Source organism: Drosophila navojoa, chromosome 2 (genome assembly GCF_054131105.1).
Source record: "Drosophila navojoa isolate 15081-1374.11 chromosome 2, UAZ_NAV_1.0, whole genome shotgun sequence".
Classification (NCBI taxonomy): Eukaryota; Metazoa; Arthropoda; class Insecta; order Diptera; family Drosophilidae; genus Drosophila; species Drosophila navojoa.
Window position 1 is genome coordinate 18,991,998 of NC_142890.1, and position 18,582 is coordinate 19,010,579.

The 18,582-nt window shown below is 39.2% G+C and overlaps 7 protein-coding genes across 10 annotated transcripts; 5 read left to right on the forward strand and 2 right to left on the reverse strand.

The window, feature by feature from the left end:
* Nucleotides 1-898: 898 nt before the first annotated feature.
* Nucleotides 899-2,894, forward strand: LOC108659800 (uncharacterized). Of its 2 annotated transcripts, none has more exons than XM_018112905.3 (4): nt 899-1,058; nt 1,348-1,564; nt 1,621-2,481; nt 2,545-2,894. In XM_018112905.3, the coding sequence occupies exons 2-4, from the start codon at nt 1,351-1,353 to the stop codon at nt 2,730-2,732; spliced, it is 1,263 nt and encodes a 420-aa protein (XP_017968394.1). In that variant the 5' UTR covers nt 899-1,058; nt 1,348-1,350; the 3' UTR covers nt 2,733-2,894. The 2 variants fall into 2 exon arrangements, with proteins under 2 accessions (XP_017968394.1, XP_089121544.1); XM_089265418.1 differs by having other exon boundaries at nt 938-1,093.
* Nucleotides 2,895-4,539: 1,645 nt separating this feature from the next.
* LOC108659798 (uncharacterized) lies at nt 4,540-6,115 on the forward strand. The gene is made up of 4 exons (XM_030383199.2): nt 4,540-4,818; nt 4,878-5,380; nt 5,437-5,806; nt 5,871-6,115. The coding sequence occupies exons 1-4, from the start codon at nt 4,614-4,616 to the stop codon at nt 6,080-6,082; spliced, it is 1,290 nt and encodes a 429-aa protein (XP_030239059.2). The 5' UTR covers nt 4,540-4,613; the 3' UTR covers nt 6,083-6,115.
* Nucleotides 6,116-7,220: 1,105 nt separating this feature from the next.
* LOC149092222 (uncharacterized) lies at nt 7,221-9,401 on the forward strand. 2 transcript variants are annotated; one of them, XM_089258121.1, is made up of 4 exons: nt 7,221-8,026; nt 8,137-8,633; nt 8,689-9,052; nt 9,123-9,401. In XM_089258121.1, exons 1-4 carry the CDS (start codon nt 7,810-7,812, stop codon nt 9,314-9,316), a joined length of 1,272 nt encoding a protein of 423 aa, XP_089114247.1. In that variant the 5' UTR covers nt 7,221-7,809; the 3' UTR covers nt 9,317-9,401. The 2 variants fall into 2 exon arrangements, with proteins under 2 accessions (XP_089114247.1, XP_089114251.1); XM_089258125.1 differs by having other exon boundaries at nt 7,817-8,037.
* An 882-nt stretch (nt 9,402-10,283) lies between these two features.
* Nucleotides 10,284-12,088, forward strand: LOC108659799 (uncharacterized). Its single transcript, XM_018112904.3, has 3 exons — nt 10,284-11,269; nt 11,466-11,682; nt 11,746-12,088. Exons 1-3 carry the CDS (start codon nt 10,430-10,432, stop codon nt 11,955-11,957), a joined length of 1,269 nt encoding a protein of 422 aa, XP_017968393.1. The 5' UTR covers nt 10,284-10,429; the 3' UTR covers nt 11,958-12,088.
* A 32-nt stretch (nt 12,089-12,120) lies between these two features.
* LOC108659801 (uncharacterized) lies at nt 12,121-13,658 on the reverse strand. Its single transcript, XM_018112906.3, has 3 exons — nt 13,043-13,658; nt 12,451-12,976; nt 12,121-12,384 (listed from the first exon to the last, which is right to left on the reverse strand). The coding sequence occupies exons 1-3, from the start codon at nt 13,592-13,594 to the stop codon at nt 12,206-12,208; spliced, it is 1,257 nt and encodes a 418-aa protein (XP_017968395.1). The 5' UTR covers nt 13,595-13,658; the 3' UTR covers nt 12,121-12,205.
* A 999-nt stretch (nt 13,659-14,657) lies between these two features.
* Nucleotides 14,658-16,259, reverse strand: LOC108651152 (uncharacterized). Of its 2 annotated transcripts, XM_030383192.2 has the most exons (3): nt 15,604-16,252; nt 15,003-15,528; nt 14,658-14,940 (listed from the first exon to the last, which is right to left on the reverse strand). In XM_030383192.2, the coding sequence occupies exons 1-3, from the start codon at nt 16,222-16,224 to the stop codon at nt 14,756-14,758; spliced, it is 1,332 nt and encodes a 443-aa protein (XP_030239052.2). In that variant the 5' UTR covers nt 16,225-16,252; the 3' UTR covers nt 14,658-14,755. The 2 variants fall into 2 exon arrangements, with proteins under 2 accessions (XP_030239052.2, XP_089120117.1); XM_089263991.1 differs by having other exon boundaries at nt 15,003-16,259.
* Nucleotides 16,260-16,769: 510 nt separating this feature from the next.
* LOC108649069 (uncharacterized) lies at nt 16,770-18,516 on the forward strand. The gene is made up of 2 exons (XM_018098069.3): nt 16,770-17,876; nt 17,958-18,516. Exons 1-2 carry the CDS (start codon nt 16,817-16,819, stop codon nt 18,143-18,145), a joined length of 1,248 nt encoding a protein of 415 aa, XP_017953558.1. The 5' UTR covers nt 16,770-16,816; the 3' UTR covers nt 18,146-18,516.
* The last annotated feature ends 66 nt before the right edge of the window (nt 18,517-18,582 follow it).

Below are 18,582 nucleotides of genomic sequence, written 5' to 3' on the forward strand. Positions count from 1 at the left end.
ATACATATCAACCTAACATATTATTATGTAAAATATCAAATTAAAAATAGCCTTGTTTATCAAGCATTTCTATATAATTTACATAAAATATAAATAAGAATGCACAATTAAATAGATTTATAACCTTTGCGCTGACTTGGCTAGCTATAACAATTAAATGATAATAATTATGACCTTCACTTTATTGAATAATTACACCCAGATCTTTCTTATCAAGCTGCAAGCAAATAATTAACGTATTCGGAAATAGTATACCCAGATGTATATAATGCTAAAACACATTGGGACTGTTTAGTCACAGCGCGATTTAATTTTGCAATGTTGGGACTTCGACTTCGGGATACCCATTTGTAATTTTGGATGCACTGATAATGTATAAGGTTAATTTTTATGCTGATGGAAAATGTATAAATATATGTATAAATATATTTTATATATACACAAAACTCTTAGTCTTAAGCACCTTTATTCATATTATTATTGACTACAAGTTAATTTTGATTACATCAAAACAGAAAACCGACGCATACCCATTTGTCTCTTTATATATTAATATACTCTAATTTTAGTGACCCTCATTCGCAGCAACCACAGAGAGCTTCACACGCGACAAATTGATAAAGCGGAGTGAATGGACCCACAATAAGCCCCGCGACGACTCTGAGCTTAAGTCCACCCACACATCACCTACTTTGCTGAAATTTAAAACAGTTATAGCGATTCCATATATACATAAATATATTTAGTACTATCAGTTAAGCAGAGTTAATGTAGTACTATCAATTTTCTGCTAGGAATACAGCGACATACTATTCTGTTTCTACGTAGAATCAAATATTCGTAGAAACATTTTCACACGCAACCGGTTTGCTCTATAAACAGACTCTGAACAGGCTAAGCCAGACCCCGATACACAAGCGGTACGACTATTCCGGCTAGCTGACTACGATGTTCGGCGACGAGCAATCAGTAGTTGTTTTGTGTTCGAATACGCCGGACCCTCGTTGCTGTTTGCTCTTCGTTTGAGTTTATTATTACGTCTACAAAGCTTAAGTGCCGTATGTTACAGGCAATTATTACATACATATAGATCGTGAGAAATATAATTAACTTGTGCATTCTGGAAGATCGATCAATGTTCAAGAACATTGCTAATTGAACACACTTCATATTGAAACAAACTAAAAAAGAAATGTGATCTTTGACCTTTTATTTCTGCGAATAATATCTAATGTGATGTAACCTAAACAATCATTAATCTCTTAAAATATTCAAATTAATTAGGCTGATATACGGGTTCGGCATTCACATTTTTACTCTCTCTCTCTCTCTCTCTACCTCTCTTAGAAAATGTCACCCAATTCCGATTTAGCTGAACCCGTTAATCCCAATGAGTTCCTTGTCATCCCGAAATGGATCAATGAGGATTATTTTCGACCCATCGTCGAGCAAGATGTGCCAGACTTTGCCAGCATCAAAAACTTTACGCCGATCGCCGCAACACAGCCAGGTGAAAACTATACATCCATTATGGTGCGTGTCATTGTAGACATCGAGCTCAAAGGTTGGTCAGCTAACTTTCGCCACTGTCAGCCAAAGCAATTAAGATCTCTTTCACAGATGGCACTGAGCAGAGAGTGTCGTACATACTGAAGACAATGCTGGACGCTAGTAAGGGGGGCGCTCTAGTCAATGAGATGAACTTGTTTCCCAAGGAGACTGACATGTACCAGACGCACATACCTAGTTACCTAAAACTCTACAAGGAAGCGGGTGTCGACATTGAATTGGCACCCAAGTGCTTGCTCGTAGAAGAGACTCCGGAGCGTACAACCCTTGTCCTGGAGGACCTAAAACGCCAGAACTTCTACAATGTAGACCGCCTCAAGGGCTTGGATATGCCCCATATGAAGCGGGTGTTGCGTAAATTGGCAGAGCTGCACGCAGCCTCGGCGGTTAAACGGGAGCAGAACGGACCCTTCTCCGAGATGTACTACACATCATTCTATCATGAAAAGAATCGTCCCATTTTCGAGCAATTGGGAGAAATGCGCATGAAACAATATGTAAAGGCCATGAGGGAATGGCAGCTACCGGATGTAGAGAAATATATTGCAAATATGCCTTCTCCAAGCGAAATGTTTGAGGACGCACTTAAGCTGAATAAGGTGGACGAGGACGAGTTCAATTGCCTCAATCACGGAGACCTGTGGTGCAATAACATTATGTTCGCCGAGAACGGAGCCGAGGAGCGCACTCTCTTTGTGGACTTGCAAGTGGGCAAGTGGGGCTCTCCGGCTCAGGATCTCTGGTACTTGATAACAACGTCGGCAGCACTTGACATCAAGGTCAAGGAGTTCGATCACTTCATCAGCATCTATCACGAACGTTTGGTGGAATGCCTGCAGTTGCTGAAGTACTCAAAGCATATTCCCACGCTGACAGAATTACATATTATGATGTTAAAATACGGCAAATGGGGTAAGTTGGCCGAGTAATCGAGGTCCATCAAGCAAGTTATTAACATCTTATATTTATTGTCAGGCCCAGTCACAGCGAATGGCGTTTTGGTTGCCATAATCCTGCCCTCCGATAAGGATTCAAGCATTGACATGATGATGACGCCGGGACCTGAAGGTGATGCTTTCCGCTACAAGACCTTCATCAATCCCTATTACGTCAGGGCTATGCTGCAGTTGTATCCTTTCTTCGCCCATAAAGGATTGCTCTAGAATAATCATTATATAATAATGTGTGATTTGTTTTTACCACTTTACATATGCAGGTGATACTGTTAGTATATTATCTAAAACCGAAATAAAGCCTTTTCCTGTCGATAATTTTGATAGTCATTCTATAGTAAAATTTATCAGCATATGCGTGTTTTTATCAAATCAAGTCTAACCATGACTGGTAAAAAGATCAATGACTAATTTAAATTTAACTGATGTACTACATAATCGAAGCTTAAATACCCTTTCGTACAGAGCTTTAATAATTTGCTTGGCACTCTTTCATTAAATTTAAGTACTATCAATTGTATTCAAATTTTACTTCCCAATGGAAAGAAATATTTAGCAAAATAGTAAAGAGTTATATGATTTTGTTATTTTTCAATTGTAAACAAAAGCTACAAATATATATTGATATTTTTATTTATATTTCGGCTAACAATGAAAATCAAGTCATTCATGCTCGACCGATCATTGCCTTCAATTGAGTTTGATTACCTCGCGAGACTCTATAGGGTATTTTCGCAAGTGTTGTTTGATTATTTAACTTATGACGTCAATTGTTGAACTTATAACTCGACACGCGTCGCTTTGTACAAATGAGTTGAATAATTTATTCTATAAATAATACTTTAAGCAAAATCTATTACGTCGCATTTTTTGTGGTGTGGCTTAAGCATAAACATAGTAGTCAGCTTTGTCCGAAACCCGAGTCAAGATTTGTAAAATAATCAACTATATTATAAGCTAATCAAACATAATCACGGACTATACTTATCCTAATTATTTTATAATTACCTCAAGCCTACTCGTGCAAAGATTAGAGATCGTAAAGATAAAAATCGCGTCTTTTCGTTTTGACTTCCTATTTCTGGCTTCATTCATTCATTTAGAAAAATCGTTCTGGGATAGACGACCTGAAAACATGAAAAGACTTGTCTAAGGCAATCGATATTAGTGGGCTGAGAAGAAACTTGTTACCTGTAATCGACTACCTAAAGATATTGCAGGTAACAAACATTATCTTGTCTTAATCTCATCCATAAATCAGTAATTTGTAACTATTTATTATCTTTTTGTTTATTTGTCAACAAGGCGCAGGTCTGTGTAAAATGTCGATATTACGATAGGCAATATTATCAATGATATCAAACAAATCAGTTTCATTCATATAGAGCTACTAATAAACCGAAATCAAATATCAATTGATTTGCCTATCAACTTGATTAGAGTTTGCCGTCAATATTAATTGAGAGTAACTATATTGAATCATGATGATTCTTTGTAGTTGCGCACAATACAAAACTAAATCAAACAAAAATTTCATGAATGAAGCATGACGAGGATTAAAAGTTGTAAAAATTCAACTACTCATACTGATACAGCAACTTGTTGAAATAAAAGTAGATATTATATAATGCACTGAAGTTATTTAGATCAGCAGCAGATAACTAAAAAAATATATAAGAAAATAACATTTGTATAATCTATAAAATGTATGTACAATAAAATGAGAACTGATAACAATATTTCTCACACTGAAACTCAAATGCTCTTATGGACATAAGGCAGCTCAGCTATTTTTTATTAATTAAGCATCTCAATGAACTAAAACTATCTGGAAAATAAAAATAAAGTAGCAGGCAGTATGCAAAAATATTTAATAATTTGTTTATAGATATAAATAGCTGTAAATGGGCCTTGAAGAGTACACGCGCTTCTTGAAGTCTCAAACTTGCTAGCCAACTCTCAATACCCGTTCATAGAGTATCAAAAACGAATTTATCAACATTCAACATTCCGTCGTAAGCTTCGTGAGCACACGCGCTCAGTACGCAACGAAACCTTTTGGGAAACAGGTGTGTGCGAATTCGTGTCAAGATGTCGCAGTCAAACGGAATAGTTAATCCAAATGAGCATTTGAGCATACCCGAATGGATCACTGAAAGCTATTTCAAGACAGTGCTCGATAAGGACGAACCGGACCATGTAAAAGTACTAAAATTTACACCTGTGGCAGCCATACCACCTGGCGAAAACTTCACCTCCATAATGCTGCGCATTTACATTGACCTAGAAATGAAAGGTAAGACACGCAAAAGCTTAGTGTGAACTTCAAAGTTGTGAAATTCCCAAATTTGGTAGATGGCAGCACAAAGACAAAAACCTATGTCTTCAAGACCATGCTGCCCAACGAAAAGGGCGGAGCTGATATTGATGCATGGGGTCTGTTTCCCAAGGAACTGGCAATGTACAAGAAGTATCTGCCCGCCTTCGAGGCACTCTATAAGGCAGCCGGCGAGGAAATCCAAATAGCGCCCAAATGTCTGCAAACAGAGCAGCGTGGAAGTTTGATTAATTTTATATTTGAAGATCTTAGTATCAGGAAATTCCAGAATGTGGATCGCTTGAATGGCCTAGACATGGCTCACATGACGAGAGCCCTACGTAAGCTGGCCGAGTTCCATGCAGCCAGCGCTGTTTATGAAGAACAAAACGGTGCCTTTCCTACTGAGTTTCAGGAGGGATTTGTTTCACTTAAAAGTGAAATGTTCGTAAAGCATGGCTTTAAACTGAGAGGGGAATCCTTTAAAAAGTCTATGGAGACATGGGGCATGAAGGATGCCGAAAAATATATTAAAAACTTCGTAAGTACCTAGATTATTTATATTGAAATTATAAATAATCTATTTTAAATATACAGCCGTCTCTTGACGATTATTGGGCCATGTCCGTCAGCTCCCTGGACATTGATCCTCTGGATTTTAATACTTTAACCCACGGTGATTTCTGGTCAAGTAATTTTATGTGCAACTATTTGCCAGATGGAACATTGGATCAACTGATTCTGGTTGATTTCCAAGCCTGCAAATGGGGAGATCCGGCAATAGATCTTTTATTTTTCATTACACTATCCGCTGCCAAGGATATACGTATCAGGGAGTTCGATAGTTTCATCTACATCTACTGGGAGCGATTAGTAGAGTGCCTAAAGCTTTTGAAGTATCAAAAGCCATTGCCCAAGTTAAGGAATCTGCATACCTCCCTCTATAAGAAGCAGAACTCTTTCTATGGTAAAGCTAAAATGAGTTTTTTGAAGGCGGTTTCAATAAAATTTATTTCTTTTCTTTGTCGTAGCCTTCTTCGCTATCTTCAATCACCTGCCTATAATTATGTTTCCCAGTGACAAGGACACCAATCTACACAACGTGATGGGCGACACCGAAGAGGGTGAAAAATTGCGACTACGTCTTACCTCCAATCCTACTTATGGTGATGTAATGAAGGACTTGTATCCATTTTTCTACCATCGCGGATTGTTCAATTTTGATGATTATAAAACGCAATAACCGTCAATAAACAACCCATATTATTGACAGTAATTTCGCCTATCTTTAAGTACTTGTTGTCTGATCATAATCTTCAGTGAAAAGATCGCATGCAGGAAATGAGTAGATATGATAGTCGAACTATGACGTCTTTCCTATGATTACGTTTTTAGTATAAATATACTAAGAAAGCAAAGTGAATTAAGCCTAAAAACGGAGCTTGATGAGAGCCAATGTAAATAAAATTAAGAGTAAATGGCGGAGAAACATGATAATAGGTAATTTGCTCTTTTCAAAGTGCGAAGCTTTTGAGTTTCGAGCTTTTCAGCTAGTGTAGAAAACAACTTCTGCGTGTAAAAGTTGTGTAAAACTTGTGCAAAACACGGTCCCAGTAGCTGCCCAAGCTCACTGCGATTTAGCTGCGCTGCTGTCTGAATGCCGCTTATAAATGAAATAGTAAATCCAAATAAATATTTGATCAATCCTGAATGGATCACTGAACAATATTTTAAAGGAATTCTAGATGAACACTATAAAATCCCAATATTACTCACAACTGCTGGAATTAAAATGTATAAATTAAATAAACTGTTAATTGGTGGTAGTACAAAGTCAACGGCCAATATTAAAAGCAAAGTAAAGTACCGCCTTCTTTGCTGTCTTCAATCACTTGCCTCTGCTTCTCTTTCCCAGCGATGAGGATAGCAATCTACACCTCCTTATATGCCTCTTACCTCCAAGCCCATTTATGGTAATGTGATGAAGGATCTATACCAATTTTTCTATAATCGCGAACTATTCAATTTTGATGATTACCCAGCTGAAAGAATGCCAATAAGCGATTTAATAAATTGGGTGACTTTACTTAATAGGAAATACAAAAAATTCAAAGGTTATTATTATTATTAGTTTATAAAATTTTACCGAAATATAGATTTATTTTAGCTGAGTTTCGATTCAAAAATACATAGTACGAAATATGCTTAGTACATACATAAAGAACTTTAGGGACTGCCCTCGCCTATAATTGATCAAATGAAAAATGCGAGTTAATTGAATGCAGTTTGAACTAGTTACGCAATGCATGTTTGCAATGAAAACTATAGAAAAAGGAATACGTATATATATATATATATATATTATTAATTGTTCTATAGTAAAACGCTTATGGCAACAGGCAAAAAGCTAGTAATACTAGAAAACTATTTAGTTAAGTGCAGTCTAGCAGACAGCAGTTCTATTGAGAGATAAGTTAATGAATGGGTGCGAAATATATGTACATACATATACTTACATATGTACATATACATTCATATATTGAATATACATAATAATGTGATCATCAATAAGTGATGAATTGGCGAGTAAACAAATACTTCGTTTGACAATGTAATACATGTGAGAAGGTGTCTCTCGTGTTGACTCTCTTGCGCACTCTAGCTGAGGTTTTTTATGAGACTAGACGAACCGGTCGAAGTGAGCAAGGAGAACCCGTTCGGTGAGCAATGCCTGATAAGATTTCCCGAGAGAGCATTCTCACCTGCCTTGGATCGGACTGGAACACCTACACCAGATAGTCTAACATAATATGCGTACTACGTAGACCTGCTAAAGAACCCGAAACAGGGGCCTGAAAAATCATGCCTGATAAGAACACAAACAGTTGCGACTCGCTGTTCGGCGCGAACACAACAATATAATAGGAGGCGAGGCGAGTTATTGGATCTGTTCTCAGTTGCTCAGTCAGAATGCCCGATAACAGCAACAAGTTCTGCGAGTCAAATCACACATGCATTCAAATACCCAGCTGGATCAATGGGGCTTATTTTAAGAAGTTGCTAAAACGTGAGCTAAGCGATTTTCGCAAAATATTGAATCTCTCGATAATACCGGCCTCGCCACCTGGCGAGTGCGAGAGCTACACCTCGCTGCTAATGCGCATTATCATCGACATCGAAATGAAAGGTGAGCCTAAGGTAAATACGGTAGACAGACAATGCCGCTGACCTAATAACTGCGTTATGCATCCGATATAGGTACATATACATATATACTTATCTATTATACATATATAGATGGCTTCACCCAGCAGAAATCGTATATTATGAAGACCATGCTGTCGGATGCAGAAGGCGTCGGATTTGTCAATACTCTGAACATCTTTCCCAAGGAGAAACAGACGTATGAGCTCATCCTGCCACAGCTGGAGCAGCTCTACCAGGAACAAGGTCGCACGGTGAAATTCGCACCCAAATGCCACTGGATGGAGAATGTGAACGGTCGCATCTCACTGATACTGGAGGACCTGAAGACGAAGAAGTTCAGCAATATCAATCGACTCAAGGGCTTCAATATGAAGCAGATGCAGCGCGTGCTGGAGAAACTGGCCGAGTTCCATGCGGCCAGCGCGGTCTGGCATCAGCGCAACGGTCCATATCCGGAGGATTTTCACCGTATCTATCTGCCAGCCAACTATCACAGATCCAAGTCGTATCAGGCACGCATACAGAGCTATAAGACGGCCATGGCCAGCTGGGGCTTCGCTAATGCCGAGCTCTACACGAGCCGCCTGGTGAGTACATTTGCAATCGCACTTCGCTCCATTTATACCCTGCATTTGTGTGTAGCCCACAGCGGATCAATTTGTGCAATCGGCTGCGCATTGCTTAAACAACGATCCGCAAGAATTTCAAGTGCTTAATCATGGTGACTTCTGGTCCGGCAACATATTGCTGAACACCACAGTGGCGGGTGACATCAACGAGATACGTTTCGTGGACTTTCAGCGCTGCAAGTGGGGCAGCCCCGCCCAAGATCTGTGGGAGCTGATCATCTGCTCGGCGCATCACAGTCTGCGGATCAAGCAATTCGACTGCTTCGTTCGCATGTATCACACGCATCTGATCCAGTGCCTCAAGCTACTCAACTATGCCAAGCCACTGCCCCTCCTCAAGGAGCTGCACATGAGCATGCTTCGGCATGGCTTCTGGGGTGAGTTTGCTGGCGAGTAACAATATGTAGCTGCGATCGGAAATAATTAGAGCACTGATCTTCTTCCCAGGCTACTTTACGACGTTTATGCATCTGGCGCTCATTCTGCTGCCCGTGGACAAGGATGCAAGTCTGCCCAAGCTAATGCTGCCGGGCGAGGAGGGCGATCGCTGTCGTACCAAGGTCTACACGAATCCCTTGTATGTGCGAGCCGCCTTGAGCATATTTCCGTTTCTGCAGAGGCGTGGCCTCTTAGAGTTTTAGTCTATTCCAATTTCTATTTACTTAGCCACGTCTTGACGAATTTCTACTATCTGTAAATAAATGTATATATATGTATATGTATAGACTCTATCTCGCGAGATTTATCTCTTGTTTAGCTGCGGCAAAGTCTGTTGAAGATTTTATCTCGCACAATGCAGAAACAGAAAACAATAGGCAAATATGCCGGTAAGAAATAATCGACCATCGAATTCTCTGCAATTGATAATAAAATATATTACATATTTTATTTCACAAATAATTCCTTTAGAAATTCACTAAAAATTTGCAGAGTATTTGATTGTCGACTTGCAGTTTTCTGGTATATTTCTTATTGCCTTATCATGATTTCAGCTTTTTAATTATTTAGTTTAAAAGCAACTGGCTTCGAGCACTCGCAAACAAAATCTTAAAGGGCTTTACCCATGAACGATAGATTTTATTTATCAAGATTTAACATTTCTTATATAATTTGTTATATAAAAACAATCGCTGGCTGATAAAGCTACAAATAAAGCTTGTTATCTGCTTTCTGTTAGCGGTAGTCTGATAGCTCGCTATATATTTTACATAGTGATTATTACTATCTGCAAGCGATGCATGACCTGCCTACAGTCAGGCAGAACTTACCCCTCAATGAGCTCTGCACCCATAAATGGTCATTCATACCATATCATATTATCATACCTCTGTAATGTCAATAACATTTGTTTGCTGTTGATATAGCAGCCCTAAAAGATTTCAGTAGGTCATGAATGGGTTAGGGTATTTTGAAGTGAACTATCACTGATGTTCTCTCACTCACATTATCACAACATGCGCCACGCTCTCATTCGCCCACCACTGGCCGTCAGCTGATAAGCCAGACCCATGCCATGCCAACGAAAGCTAACAACAGAGAGAGCTTTTCGACTAGCGTCGCGGGCACGTGAGCTGCCGTCAGCTGGGAAGCTTTACGCTTGCTCTCGCTCTCGCTCTCGTTCGCACTCCGCATTTGTCAGCTTAACGCAACAGCCGCTAGCGCTCAGCTGCTCGGTGCTTATTAAGTATTTTTTTTTTCTGTGACCACAACAGTCAGGTGACTTGAAAAAATAAGAAAATTCAAATTGAATTAGAATGGGAACCGGCAAGAAGAACTACCAGGCACCGGAGTGGCTCACCGCGGAGTTTCTGCAAGATGTGCTGAAGGAGCACTTTAAAGAGGAATCGCTCACCGTCACCGATTTGCTGGTGAAGAGCGCCCAGGTGGGCGATGTGGTGGCGGGCTTTGCCAGCGAAATGCATCGCGCCTGCTTCAATATGCAGCGTGGCAATGTGAAGAGCAAGTTCTCCGTCTTCGTCAAGGACCACCCGAAGGGCCAGACGGGCGCCATCGCGCTGCGCAGCAAGCTCTTCAAGCGCGAAATACTGACCTATAAGGAAGTGTTGCCTCGCGTGCAAGCGCTGCTCGAATCGATTGGCGACAAGACGCAAATAGCACCCGCCTGCTACTACACGACCGAGACTCCGGAGCCGTTCCTCATCTTGGAGGATATGCAGCTGAGTGGATTTGAGAACTTTGAGCGGGGGCGACTGCTCAACCTGGACTACGTGCTGCCCAGCGTGGAGAAACTGGCCAAGTTGCACGCCTGCAGCGCTGTTATAGCCAAGCAGAGTCCCGAGGTATTGCAGTTCTTCGACGAGGCGCCCATTTCCCGCAATCCGGATCGTCGCGATTTCCTCAGCTTCTTTCCGGTGAACATACGCTGCGTGGCTGAGGAAATCGCCCACTGGAAGGGCTACGAAGAGATCACCGAGAAGATGTTCAAGCTGGCCGAAAATGTGCTCCAGAGCGCCGTCCGCATGTACGATGAGCAAGACAAGGGGTTCAAAGTGTTCAACATGGCGGATATATGGATCAACAATCTTATGTTTCATATCAACAATGAAACCAAGGAGCCCGATAATGTTGTTGCAGTAAGTTAACTAAATTTTTATCATACACTGTGCGTATTAAAAGTGCCTTGACTTGGGAAAGAGATAAGCTGATTTTGGGTACCCAATGGAATATATTTGGTAGCTATATTTTTTTTCCTTATTATAAATAAGTAATTGGGTTCATGCCCAACTAGTTTTGCTTAATCACTATTTTAATATATGAATTGTCTTGCAGGTCGATTTCCAGCTGGCCTATGTGGGATCCCCTGCTGTCGATCTGAACTATTTTCTCTATGGCTCTCTCAATGAGAATGTGCGCAAGGTGCACTTCAAGTATATAATACACGAATATCAACGTGTACTACGGGAAACACTGGAGAAGCTCAAGTACGACGGGCACATTCCAACACTTAAAGAGATACACATTGAGCTAATTAATAATAGCCTGATTGGTGAGTTTAAAATATATAAGGAATAAGCAAGAGGTATATTTGTACTTTGTCTATCATCTATAGGTGTCATTGCTGCCACTTGTCTTACACCTCTAATATTCAGGGAAGATGGCGGATTTGAAAATCTGGAGGATTTGAATTCACGCACCGAGATTGGAGATAATTTCCGACGCGAGAACGTTGAGAATCCCAAGTATCGCGCGTTCTTACAACGCACAGTCAAGGAGTTTGAGTTAAACGGTTTTTTGGATACGTCACTCTCTTCAATACATTAGCAATTGTGAACAGAGCTTCCAGTAGTCTACATTGTGTACAAAATAGTATTTAATAATATCAAGATGTATTTACTACCCACACATACAGTACGTAAAATCAGAACTACCTGAAAACTAACACAAATATATATATTATATATATATAAATCAAATATAACAAAAATTAACATTTGAAAAGAAAATAATATCATTATTTTATTAAGTCCTTTATAACTTTAAATGCATAATTCACGCTTTGTTTATAGCCTTTACTCAAAGTAACCGTGCTCCTCATATCTGGCCAATAGGAACTTAATATCTTTGATGTAGCTTTCTAAGCGGTACAAGGGCTTGCGTGCCTCTTCGCTTTGCATCAGTTCAGCGGGATCAAAGTCTTTTAGCTGAAGACAACCCATCATAGGCAGAAAAGTTGATATCAGAAAGAAATCTAAAAAAGTGGTACAATGAAAATGTTTTAAATATCATAACTATAGAATTTCCAATAAATGCCTACCATAGATCTTGTGTTGGGAGATTAGCTTCCAAAACTCCACCAAACTGGGCAATTCGCCTTTATAGCCAATTTTCTGCAATGTTGCGAGAAACTCGGCGAAATAATAGTCGAGCAGTTCTTTGTAGTTATTGTGTCGCTCTTCGGGGCCCATCAGCATATAGACGGAATATATTATGTCGGTGGTTATGGGACAGATGTTACTAATTTGGAAGTCCAGCAGCATAACATCCTCCACGCCGCCATCTTCGTTGTGCTTGTACATCATATTGCGAGCATGAAAGTCGCAGTGGCCAAGCACGTAATACCCATTGGGTTTTCGGCTTTCGTAATACTCTTGCATTATCGCTCGCATTTGTTGCACATAATCAGCTTTTATCTTACTGAAATAGGGTACATACTTTCGGAGTTCGGGAACTTCCTCAAGCAATTCAATGAATGTGCCCATGCCAGAGTTGAAATAAGTATCTTCCAAAACGGAATGCATGGTAAACAGGCCGTATTTGAATTCTTGCAGAAAATCCGGTTGCTGAAAGAGTGTGTGCCATACCCATATATCATGCTGTAATTAATTATAATTATTAAAATTATTTACCTCGTTCAGCACTTTGAAGCTGCACGCGTGCCATTTGGCTAGCTTCTGAAACGCGATCTTCAGCTCAGTGACGGTAGGATTACGACTTCGAACGACCGAATAACCCTGAGGCACTAAATCTTCAAAGATCATGACCTGGCGCGGCTCCAAACTGTGATAGATGCAGGGAACAAATAGCTTCGTATTATCGCCGACTTCCCGAAGCATTTCTTCAAACTTAGGCAGTGCTTTGGTATACATGCCGATCTCTGTGACAAAGATGTTCGAGCTACCGATCATATCTTTCTTGTGCCCCTCCTGGTCGGGCATTGTCTTGATGATGAGCGACTTGGAGTGGTCTCCCGTCTTTGTGGTATACGAGACATTTGCCCGAAACATAATGCTCGCATAGTGATCGCCCTTGGCACTTGCCGGGGATATCTTAACATCTACGACTCTGAGCTCTGGTGTCTTTCCATACTCAATCAGCACTTGCTCGAGAAATTGGGTGTTCAACCACGCAGGTGCAACCAATTCATCGGCATTGAAATTCTCCTTATCTGCTGACGACATTATTCCAGGCGCTAATAATATTGCTATTTGTGCTGGCAATCCAACTGAGCAATAAATACTGAAACACTTTCACATAGAATTCCACTATTTAAGTGAATTTTCATTGAAAAGCTTTCAAAAGCTTTAGCAATCTAATTAAAATTATCTGATCTAGCATGTCAACAAATTGAACACTTATTTTGATAGTATTTGGTTGCCTTTTTCGGAGAGAAAATAAAGAATATTTTACATTGAAATTATATTTATACACATTGACTTCAGTCTATCAACATCTCGCTGGTTTTCTGTCTCCTTACACTAATCTCTCTTCATCTGTCCTCGCTTTATTCTCTTCCTATCAAAGAGTAGCATATGAATGAGTGCAAACAAAACTATTTTATTAAACTCTGTAATATTTCGTATTTATAAATAGAATAATTATTTTTAATTTATGGAGAAAAAATATATATATATATAATTATTAATACAAGAAGACCATTAATAATAATATCTTAAGATCTTCGCCTTAATTCATGAAACAAAAAAACTACTCTACATCGCTAATGTAAAAAGTAACTCAGAAAGGCATGCAAGCTCGGGTCTACGTTGAGTGCAATTCTCTCGTCCATGAAATGGCAAGCCTGCATCAGAGCCGATCAGTCGCGTGTCTGACCTGATACAGGTCAGTCGTAGTGCAGTGAAGTGCTCCTGTTGTGTGTCAGATTTTTAAATATTTAATATATAACAATAATCAAGCTATGACAATTATTATAATGATGTTAATATTCCTTTGATGCTACTGTTAATGTTAAGGACAATGGCAATGATCATTACGATAATGCAATGATGATAATAAGACTGCTACTCTTACTGCTATCAAAAGTATTATTGTTACTGATACTCATACTGATACTTTTACTATTACTCATACTGATTGGAATACTGATAGTATGAGTCATACTTATACCGATACTCATACTAATACTGATACTGATACCAATACCAATTGTGATAGTGATACCGTTGCCAATACACGTTCTGACTCTAATCTCTATACCAATACCGAAAAGCAATACCAATAGTATTGTCCATAATCAAATAATTTATTTACTTACAATACATATGTATGTATTTGGTATAAAATAATTTGCATACAATTGTCTAATTAATACAATCTTAAATTTACTGGTTCTGGAAGAAGCCTTCTGCTTCAAATCTGGCCAACAAATACTTAACATCCTGAACGTACGAATCTAAGCGATACATTCCCCTTTGTAGGTCTTCCTTTTGAAAGACTTCTGCGGGATCAAAGTCATTATGCTTAAAGGCATTCATCATTGGCAAAAATGTAGTTATCAAATATATATCTGAAATTTTCCAAGGTAAAGAATATATGAATATAAATAGGAATCTTCTATTCCGGGCTTACCATAGCACTTGTGCTGAAAGATTTGCTGCCAGAACTCCACCGAATTGGGCAAGTCGCCCTTATAACCAATATTTTGCAATGTTGCGAGAAACTCGGCGAAATAATAGTCGAGCAGTTCCTTATAGTTATTGTGGCGCTCTTCAATGCCCATCAGCATATATACGGCATATATCAGGTCCATGGTTATGGGGCAAATGTTGCTGACTTGGTAGTCCAGCAACATAACATCTTCCAAAGATCCATCTTCTCTCTGCTTGAACATCATATTCTTCAAATGAAAGTCGCCATGACATAGAACATAATATCCATTTGGCTTGCGATTCCTGCGATACTCCTGCATTACAATTTCCACTCTATCAATGTAATCATTTTCCATCTTTTCAAAGTACGGCTTATATTTTCTCAACTCTGGGAATTCTTCCAGGAAATCAAGGAACTTTTTCATGCCTGTAATGCAAAAGGGATCTTGGCGCATATTTGGTATTTCGAAGAGGCCGTTTTTGAATTCTTGCAGGTATTCGGGTTGCTTAAGTATGAAAATGAAATGAAAAGTGGCATTTAATATATGTACGTATTTTAGATATTTCCATCTAGTATTTACCTCGTGCAGTACATGGAAGCTAACCGCATGCAGCTTGGCCAGCTTCAAAAAAGCAAAATTCAGCTCCTCAGTGGTTGCTTCACGTTTTCTGATGACCGTATAGCCCAGAGGCACTAGATCTTCAAAGATCATGACTTGACGCGGCTCCAACGAGCAATACAAACAGGGCGCACATAATCGAGTATTATCACCCGCCTCCCGTAGAATCTGCTCGAACCTAGGCAAGACTTTTGTGTACATACCGATCTCTGTTTCAAAGAGATGCGAACCACTCAGCATTTCCTTTTTATGTCCCTCCTCATCGGGCATTGTCTTGATGATCAGCGACTTTGATTGCTTTCCACCTGTGCAAGTATACGACACATTGGCCCGAAACATAATACTTGCATAGTGATCGCCCTTGGCACTGGCCGGCGACATTTGAACATCCAAGACTCTTAGTTCTGGCCTGCATTCATGTTTTTTAAGTACTTCCTCAATAAACTGCGCATTAAGCCAAGCTGGTGCTACCAACTCGTCAGCATTCACGCTATCCATATTTTTGCTATCAACATTTACTGATGAAACGTTGTTCAAGACTAAATTGAATATTGCTCTCTCAGCTACATAAATAAGTCTCATGCTATCGAAAGCTTTCCAAACTGCTCAAAAGCACCTGAAGGCAAATTTATGCTTATTGTGAAAAAAGAAAAAAAAAAATTGCACATGGCTATTCAGATAGACTTAATCATTTGCTAGACTTTTTGAAAGGTAACAAAATTATCTATGGTACTACTAAAATATTTACTAAAGTTAACATTGTACAATCGTAACTGAAGATAACGTAATTATACCAACGTAGTACTCTCTAACTGGTTTCGAGCTGTCATATAATTACATAAATTAATCTAAGAATAAGCAACACAGGTACACTCTAAGATTATTTTAACACGAGCAGACAGATGGAGCATAATAACATCAGTGTGATCCGGAATATATGTATATCATAAATCGGGGCTGATACGCGTTCTTCTGACCGTTACGTACATTTGCACAAAACCGTTATACCCTATTCAAGTTAAAGAGGCTCAGGGTATAAACTAAAAATTACTGTCTCATGCCCACGCAGCGATTATTATAAAGCAAACAAAGCAACAGAGCTTTCAAGACAAGTTGTATAAAAATGAAAATGCAATTAACTCGGTCGTAGTTTGATTTCAGAAAAGCATCTGAGATGTCAGCTAATAATGGGTCCTACAATTCGGATGAGTTGGATACTCCCGAATGGCTAGGTCCGCAGTTCATGAAAGAAGTCCTGGATCAACATCTCAAGCTCCCGGATCTCAAAATAATTGATGCCAAGTTCACTCCGGCCAGTGCGAAAGGAGATCATTATGCCAGTGTGATGTTCCGAGCTGTTGTTAAATATGAAACGGCGGGGAGTACAGGTTCTTCCACAATCTCGCTTATCATCAAGACAATGCCGGAAGCAGATGGTTTAAAAAAAGATATGCTAAGCGAATCGCACATTTTTAAGACGGAGATCGCAATGTACACTGAGGTGCTGCCCAAGTTTGAGAGGATTTTACGCGAGGCTGGAGATGACATCACATTTTGTACCCCTTGCATCTACCATAGATTAAAGCCCCGCCAGATTATGATCTTTGAGGATTTGTTGCCTAAGGGATACTCTGTTTTACGAAGAGATGCTAACATTGAGGAGCTCCAGGTAGCATTGTCAAAGCTGGCCAAATGGCACGCCGTCAGCTTCAAACTGCTCAAGGAGAACCCAGAGCAATTTGATCATTTGAAATATGACTTGACAACAATACCAAACATGATGGAACAGGACTTCATGACCAAATCCTTGGATCACTTTATAGACATGCTGGGCGATGAAGAAAGCTTAAAACCCTATCAAAAATACTTCGAGCCGATGCGCGGAAAGCTAAACCAACGTTATGTGAGTGCTGTGAGAGAATATCGTGAAAATCGCCAATCTGATACGTACTATGTTGTTTGCCATGGAGACTTCCACCTGCGTAACCTGATGTTTAAGGGACTCGATTGTATGCTATTGGATTTCCAGATGTCCCATGTGGGATCTATGATATATGATATCACATACGCCGTTTACATGCTTTTTGACGGCGAGGTGCAACGAAATAAAAAGGATGAGCTCATCTACTACTACTTCCAAACCTTTTTGAAAACCTTACAAAAAATTGGCTATATGGATAAGTTGCCCAGCTTGATAGAGTTCCGTCGGCAAATGTTCAAGAACCGTTCTTTGGGTAAGCTCTGCGGAAATAAAAATCCGTAAAAATCCGTTATGATGTATTGTATTGTTATTGAATTTATGTATAATTTCCTAGACTTTCTCATGCTGACTGCCTTTCAACCTATAATTATGCATATGCGCCAAGGCGGCGATGCAGGAGAAATCGTAGAGGATGAACAATTGACTATTCAGATATACCGCCAAAAGGAATACATAGATAATCTGAAGATTCTACTGCCTCGAATGTTGCATTTGGGATACTTTGAGTCACTTGACATGTGAATGTAAGGCTTGTGCACATGCAAACTCAGTCCACTGATCATATGTATGTGTGAGTTTTACACATCTGCATATGTAACTCCCATGTTTTGATGTATTGTACCACATATCGATAAAGACAAGTAATTAATTACCTACCGAATAAGAGCATTGTGGGGAGAGCGAGTTAATAAAAATAAATATGTACTTATGTAGATACAAAAATAAAAATATATATATAAATTAACTATTGTAAATTTATTGTTAAGCTAAAGAAATATTGTCAAACACGGCATTTGAAAATTAATTGATGTAATTGTACAGTGTGAAAAAGTGGAAGCATGAATCACATATTAATTATATTTTCTTTGTAACAAAAAACTCTTATTTTAGGCAAATCAAATTGTGTTTTTGCTCCCAGAGAGCATCATTATACTATATATGTGTGTATGTACATGACC